We start from the raw sequence: 8,079 nt of genomic DNA on the forward strand, positions 1-8,079 counted from the left end.
CACATAGCCTGGTATCTAACCTTGATAGTTAATAGTCAAATCTTGGGAGATGTTGAGCTCTCTGAACTCCACAGAAATTAGGGCTCCTTAGCATTTTGGGAATGCTCACAGCTTTCATAAAGATCAGGCCTTACTTTTCTGGGTTTTAATTTAATTATTAATTAAATAATTAATTTATCTTAAAGTTAAACTAAAGAAAGGGAGGTTATTAGTATGTCTTGATCAAGGATTATTGACACCTGCAAAGGATTACTAGAAGCCCCCTTTTTCTTCCTTCTGTTCATATCAGCAGCATATAGAATCACAGGGTGTCTTTATACATGCTCTGGGATTTGGGTGGGGTGGGGTGGGGTGGGGGGCATTTTAATTAGAGTGGCTCTGAGAGCTGTTCTAATTAAAGTGCCTGCAGCATCCTGGGTATTCAGTATCCTGTGCTTCACAATGGTGGCAGGGGCACTTTAACTGAAGCTTGTTTGACAAACTTTAGTTAAAGCGCCCCTGCCCCCAATTTGAAGTGCAGGGATGCTGAATACATGAGATGTGGAGGCTGCTGGAGCGCGCTAATTAGCACACTCCAGCAGACTTGATTAATCAAACCTGCTCCGATGCACTGCAATTACAGTATGTCAGAGCAGTGTCCCCACACATCTACTGGCTCCCATAAACCCAAACTTAATAGAAACATTGTTATCACCATTCAATTAATTCCTTATCTTCTGGAGTTTCTCACTGCACTGCATTTAATAGTTGCCCATAAAATTGTTTTTCCTTTTGTTTTTTGCAAAGTAATTTGGGGTTGAAACTGCCTAACAGGAAGATTATGTTGTACTCTTGTTAGTTTTATTTGAATGCCATTTGGAAATATTTCACTCCATCCCTAAAGGGGTTTGGCATTTGTTGTCAGGAAATATTGAAAAGTGCCTTGTTTAAAACATTCTCGGTCATTTAAGTTGTCACTGTTTTTGGCAAGCCTGACACTAACAGGTTGAGAGATATCAGAAAGATCATTAAGTATGAAATCCCAGTGGCCGGATGGAGCAGTCACATTTTAGGTGGAAAAAAATGTAGGAGCCTAGACTTGCAAGGTAGTAGGGTGGGAGCTTCAGAGGACAAAAAACTGTCATATTTTTGCTCACCATGAAGTGCAACAGAGGAGGAAAGCAGGCTAGAATATCTTGAGGGAAAGAAGGAATAAATGGTAAAGGTATTTTTTTGCTCATGAAAGAAGAATGTAGGAATTGTGTTAGAACAAAACAACAACCAGTTTAATTTGGCAACTTGTCTCAGCAGATGATGCCAGATGCTTCAGTGGAAAGCATGATGTATCTAACTAGGAATGAACTATTATCTGACCTAATATTTATTGTTTTCATTGTATTAATAGTGTACGTAGCATTGTACAGACAAATGAAATGACCAGATTACTATCCTGTACAGCCTCCAATCTTGATAAGCAACCTGAGATACAACCACAGAGAAGTGTTTTTAAGAGGGTGAGTAGGAAACATTTTTGATTCATATATTCCAGCAGCCATTTTCCCCTTCATGTTTTACAGTTATATTGTTTTATAGCATTGGTACTCACTGAAATTATAATTACACCACAATATTTTTGTATGGTGTAAGTGGAAAAGCATCTTGTTAGAATCTGAAGAGTGCAGTTCTGAGCGCATAGGCATTTCAGACAAGAAGAAAGCCAGGAGAAGACACTAAGTTGGTTTTATAATTACAGAAGTGGAAAACTGTACTTGAGAGTGAATATTATCAAGGGACCATTCTTATTATCACTTTCTCATCTGTCATTGTGCTTTCTGTTCCTTTAGGTCCTCCAGTTCAAATTAACACTGCATCTGCCCCTCTTCCCTCATTAACCACTTTCTCCTCAATTGATGTAGCCCAGGTAACTTGGGTATATACTCCCCTTCTCCAGTTGAAGGGGATTGTTAGATGGCTGGTGTGCTGTAGGGTGGGAACTGCAGACCGCTCAGTTTCCGTCTGTCCCTATAGAACCAGGCCAGGCCAGTCAGGGGACTAACTATGTACACATGTATTTACATTAACTTATCACAAGGGAAAGGAACATGGATAAAAACATACGTACAGTGTTGCTGCTGCTTCTCGTTTGAGTCATACTCGTACAATAGTGATTCTCAACCTTTTTTGGACTTAAAGCACCCTTCATTGGACTTGAGGCACCCCTCCATAACTTTGTGAATTCTCATCCAATTTTAAAAATAAATTTGCAGATTACAGTGCTTACCTCCTTTCAGAGGGGTCTGGCAGTGGGAATGGTGGATGGTCCAGGCATGGCCAAGCCTGAGCCTGCTTTTATCCGCTTTGCTTGTCTGCTTATCTTCAAACACAACACACTTATCTCCTCACACCTAACAGCACCCTTCAAAAGATCTGGTGGCACCCTGATTGAGAATCACTGCAACCTCACTAGCTCTTCTTCACCGTGATGATTCCTATCCAAAATCTCCACATTCCCTTTGGCAACTCTTGCTAGTTTCTCGAGAGAGGCAGGTAAGGAAATCTGCAAGGATGCTTTCCTTTCTCCCTCTTCCTCTACATGCTCTCCCTTTTCACCTGTAGCATCTTCCTTAGGATATTTTTCCAAATTTATTATCTTAATGCTTTGAACTATTCTTTCAAATTGTTCCTTCATTTCTTCTTCTTTCCCTCTGTCATCCAGTCTGCTCCTGCACCTTTCCTTGCTCCATTATGTCTAACTCATTTTCCTCAAAGTATTTATTCTAACACTTGGTTTTCAGTTGATGAGATAAGGTAACAAAAAAGTGGGTAGTAACCTAACGAGGGCTTACTGTCCATTCTGTGAGGATGGGGCAGCAGGACAGCCAGTGACAAAGACAATGTACTGAGCTAGCAAAAGGACAATTAAAAAGCAATGAGAATTTTGGTTCCTTGGGGTCTAGCAGGACTGACATCTAGATAGGTATGTATATGGTGGCCAGAAAATCCTAGTATTACCACAGCCAAAGGAGTTTCTTCAGATCAGGAAACAGAGCTGTGTTTTGTGGATACTGAGTTCTAGCCCAAATGGTCTGTGCATAGCTGAGAACTGTATATATTTGCTGTTCTATTTGTTTCAAGAGCAGAGTTCTACCAAAGAACTCTGGATAGGAGAAGGCGTCAACTGATAATGGATACTTGAATATCCCAACAATCATTGTGCTGTGTAAATAGAAAAAAAGTGTAGGAGCAGTAACACTAAAAAAGAATATGCATCAGGCACAAGGATCTCCCCAGTTTGGGCCTTCTATTCCCAAATTCTAAACAGAGAACATTTTTAGCTGCCCCAATGCATCCTAGCACCTCAAAAACCATGCATTTGAAAATCTACTTGATTATTGTACTATCTACAAGGCAATATAGAACAAACTGTAGCTGTTTCCAGCATGGCAAAAACCTAGATGTAGCAAAAGGTGTCTGCTGATACGTCGACAGCTTTTGGCAGCAATTCCCAACAGAAACCTAAATAGAAAACAAGCGTTGCTGTTCCTGCTTTGCTAGAAAAAATCTGGATCCCAATGCTTCCTAGAAATGCTTTTGCAAACCACAATGCTTGTGCAAACTTTCACAATGCCACAAAACACAGGATGCGTTGTTTTTGGAAGGGGTACACATCAGAGCTTGGGGTTTTTTTTTTGGCTAAGTATGGATGCCAGGTGAGCATCACCTGCATTGGCAGCAGAGCTTGGGCTGGGAGGCAAATGGGGTAGAGACAGGTGCCTGCTTCTCTGGAGGATGTATGCTTTAGGAGCTGGGTTCCTGGAGCAGAATGGGACCAACCACCCTTTTCCATGTTCCCTGGCAACATATTGGGGGTAGGGTGGTCATCATGGAGGACAGCCCGGTTGTCCTCTGCCCTCTATTGATATGAAACCTGATGCCTGTATGCCGTCTGTTTTTCTTCTTGAAGAGAAAAATAGAGGACATAAAGGTGTCGGGTTTTGTATCAAGAGAGGACAGAGTAGCAGAAAACTGGAATGTCCTCTATGATGGCCACCCTAATTGGGGGTTAGAATAAAACAAACAGCTGGTCTTAACAGGTGGGGCAGTGGTGACGTGTAGGGGGGGCTCGTGCACCCCGAGAGCGCTGGTGCACCCCCTGTCAGCAGGCCACGCTCCCTGCTTAGGCCTGCTTAGGTGGGGGTGGACAGGCAGGAATGCCAGATGAAGCGCCACAGCCGCCTCCTGCTCGGTGTGATCTGTCCCCCCTCCGCCCCCCAGTTGCTGAGTGGTTGCTAGGGGGGGCACATGCCCCCCCTGACTAAGGTGGCCCCTGTCACCTACAATGTGGGGGATAACAATTCCCCTTCTTCCAGCTGTTGTGCCGGGTAGGAGGCACCAGGACTGTGGTGAGAAATGATGAGCAGAGCCGTTCAATGAGGACAGATGAGGGTTGCAATGAAACAGGCGCAGGTGTCGGAGAGAGGCACCCTGCGCTCCGTGTCCCCAATCTGGCATGGCAGTAGGGATGTCTAGCAGGGGCTGACTAGGCCCTGCGCTCTTTGTAGCTGCCCTCGGGGTCCCTCCTGGGCCCCGCTCCGGGGAGGCACCCAGGGCGCTGGGTGGATCCGGCTCCCGGGGGAGGGGTGGAGGAGAGGCGGAACGGAAGTGCGGGGAGCGCGGGGCCGCCCGGACGCTCGGGGAAACGGATCGGCGGCGCACGCCCGCCCGCCTTGCGGAAGCGGAAGCGGCCTCCTCCCCGTGCGGGCCCGGCCGAGCCTTCTCCCGGCCCGGGCGGCCGCGCCATGCTGCCCTTCACGGTCAACATCAAGCTGTCGGCCCGGATCCTCACCGGCGCCCTGAGCGCGCAGAACAGGGGGGCGGCGGACTGGTGAGGGCGGCCGGGGCCGGGGGAGGGTCCTTCGCTCCAGGTTTCCCCGGGAGTCTCCAGCAATTAGATATTCCTCAGACAAACCATAAGGCCTTCATGAAAATCAATATGAAGCATTACCCCCGACGTATGCGGCGCTCCCGGGGGTGTTTAAAATGTTATCGTCCTCGACATAAAGTCTGCGGCAGAGATGGTATTTTTTTTGAATGGGAAAATGTTCCAGTGCCCCAAATAGAGAGCGGTCTGATTTCGCGTGTTTATTTGACTTATATAGTTTTGTTCCCTACATACATTTATATAAAGAGTCCCCCCCCATATGTTAATATTATGTCCCAATCGCCACAAGTATTTGCACTGAAATATTTGATTTGGAAAAAAAAAACAAAGGCATGCTTTGTGTGGTTTAAATGTTATAGTCAAAAGCTTTATGTACAAAGAAATTATTTTTATTGGGATACTTGTAAAAACGGAAAGGCAACGCACAGTAGCACAAAACGCACTGTTCTATCCGACCCGCGGGGCCCCTAAAAATTTTAGAAAATGAATATTTATCTGCCCCTGGCTGCCTGTCATGCGGCACTCGATGGCTCGCCAAAACTAAGTAAGTGGTCCTCTGCCTGAAATAATTGCCCTTCCCAGCAATAGCATGTGTTCCCTGTAGATTGTTTAAATTTAACAAAACAAAAAGCGAAGGCACTGAAAACTGTTGACACACTCATTTTAGCGCTCCCAAGAATTGTGTGTGATATGCCGTGCTTCAGGTTTTAATTTGACCCACGCAGTCAATTAGGCGAATTCGGATTATGATGTGTGAGGGTTGGATTCGTTTGGTTTGGATTATGATGTGAGGGTACTTACCCTCCTGTTTATGAATCAATAAAACATGTATGTACTGTCTCACATGCTTCCCAGGGATAACCACCTGAAATGCGGTCATTACAACTTTGAAACTGCCGAGCTTGCCTAATATTGTATTGGCACCCACTCGTTGTTACTAATGAATTTTATGAAACAATTAGTTTTTAGAAATGGAAAATTTCCCAAGGAAAAATAAAGCACTGGAAAATTTTTCATTTTGGAAAATGTTCCTTGGAAAGTTTTCCGTCCCACATCTCTGTTCGGCGCACTCATGTGATGAAACCTCCCAGGATAGATGGAAACAGAGTTGGTGACCCTGGTTCCTCTTGTTGTCCCAAGAGCTGTCAGCGACCCTTGCACCCAAGGGAGATGGGGAGTGATTTCCAGGTGGGCCCCATCCCAGTGCTCCTTGGTGTGTCAGAGGCCGTCCCTCCTTGTGTCACATCTGTAGACAGAGGTTCAGTGGGAGGTGTCCGCTGGCTTCTTGGACTCATTCAGTGCTGTGCTCATTGCCTCCCCCCTTGCCAGCTTTTGAACCCTGTTCTCACTTTAGTTGTCCCAAGTATCCAGTTGTTACACCTTAATAGCTCCTTCTAACAACAGAGGAGGGCAACCAGTTTGTTGTGGCCCTGGCCCCACAGCCCTCCATGTGTAACAAATAAATCTGTGTTGTTTTGTTTGTTTGTTTGGTTTTGATAACTTCTAGGACAGCAGAGCGCAACCTTTTTTAAGGCTCGGGGCACGTGGGGATGGGCTTGAGGTGCCCCTCAGAAAATGCCAGCTCATAGTTTTTGCTCTTTTTTGCAATATGGAGAAACAGTAGAGCAGTTTTTCTTTGCAAAGGACTCAGAGCACAAGTATGGATTTCTGTTTGAAATCTCTGGGGCACATAAGTCTTGTGAGTCATTTTTGGAAATATAGTAGTGCAACATTATGTGGCATCCCATGACACTCTTGAAAAGGATCTTGTGGCATCCTGGTTGCAAATCACTGTCCAAGGTCTAGAATTTTATTTTTCTAAAGCAGACAGACCAGCCTTTCTTGGCAGGTGTGTGTGATAAAGCCTCACACTCTCCCTGAGTGCCACTTTAATCCCCTTTCTCTGCCTCATCTGCTGCTCTGTTTTCTGCTCCCTGTGCAGTCTACTTTCTGCTGATGAGTGCTGAGGGACAGCCTCTCTGCCCCATTCGCTGCTGTGCTGCCTACCCCTTCCCTCTGATCTGCAACACATGTTGCCCCTGTTACTTGTGGCAGGTTGGCCACCCTTATTTTAACCTCTAGCTGAAATTTTTACACTATCACTTGCCCTCAGGACCCAAGACATTTAACAAATCCCAACTCCTATGGAATTTACAATAAAACTGTGAGGGTGGGTAAGAGTGAGTGTAGAGAGTCTGATCAGGTTTACCTCTTGCAAGTGAATTTTTATGTGAAACGTGCGCTTAAGAAATCCAATTGGTATGCTATTACATCTGTCTTTTCTTTTCCTATTCTTATGAAATGGTTGTTTTGCATGCAGTTGGGCCTGGAAGGTAATCAGCTTTGGGTTTCATTGTGCCAGACCTTTTGCAGCGTGATAGACAGTGACAACTGTCACTCCCCAAAATGTGCTGTTGATTTGATGAGGAGGTTAACGGAGTTGTAACAAATACAAAATAGGAATTAAGTTTCAGCTCCCCTTCTACCACATTCCCAAGTAAAGGCTTGGGAAATTGTGCTACACCTACTTTAGTTATAGTTTCATGTTGGTGTGACAACCTACGCAGGGTGTACCTGTTGAGGGAGTACAAACATTAAAATGTATTTGTAGAAGTTGGCATATTAAGTATTTGCTTCTGAGGAGCATGGGCATATGTTGTTTTTCTGTGTAGCTTTTAATTTACACAGTGCCTCTGGAAGTAGACTAGTATGGTCTCTGTTACAGCTGTTGAATGTGAGACAGAAGTAATGGTCTCTCTGCTTTGTTCTGTACCGTGGTTAAATTGCTGAACCAAGTCAGACTGAAGCCAAATCTTCCATTCTGCTATATTCCTCAATCTTAGAGCAGTGAATGTTGAAACACAGAGCAGAAAACCTGCTGGGCATTTTGGAACCTTGCTTTGACCCTTTGACTATGTGAATGAGGACAAAATATACAGGGAGTAGTTGAAAACCCTCTTATTTGTCATCCTTTTCATTTGTGGTCATGTCAGTTAGGAGTGCACTGATAAAGATTTTCTTGGCCGATAACAGTAGCTGATTATTCACCAGGCATATTGGCCAATACCAATCTGATACCCAATTTACAGGAATGCAGCTGGGCAGTGTGGAGAACAGCGCCCTGCAGGTAAGTCTGTGGAGGGGAAGAGGCATGGGGG

The 8,079-nt window shown here is 44.9% G+C and overlaps 1 protein-coding gene across 2 annotated transcripts in view; it reads left to right on the top strand.

Annotated features, from left to right (window-relative positions):
- The first annotated feature begins 4,721 nt into the window (after positions 1-4,721).
- Positions 4,722-8,079, top strand: part of WDR11 (WD repeat domain 11) — a 102,779-nt gene continuing 99,421 nt past the window's right edge. For both annotated transcript variants that reach the window (XM_019502922.1, XM_019502923.1), the window contains exon 1: positions 4,722-4,864. In XM_019502922.1, the coding sequence (XP_019358467.1) occupies positions 4,779-4,864 (86 nt within the window). In that variant the 5' untranslated portion in view covers positions 4,722-4,778. The remainder of the gene's footprint in view (positions 4,865-8,079) is intronic.

The sequence above is a fragment of the Gavialis gangeticus genome, unplaced genomic scaffold (assembly GCF_001723915.1).
Source record: "Gavialis gangeticus isolate Ggan-Ray unplaced genomic scaffold, GavGan_comp1, whole genome shotgun sequence".
Taxonomy (NCBI): domain Eukaryota; kingdom Metazoa; phylum Chordata; order Crocodylia; family Gavialidae; genus Gavialis; species Gavialis gangeticus.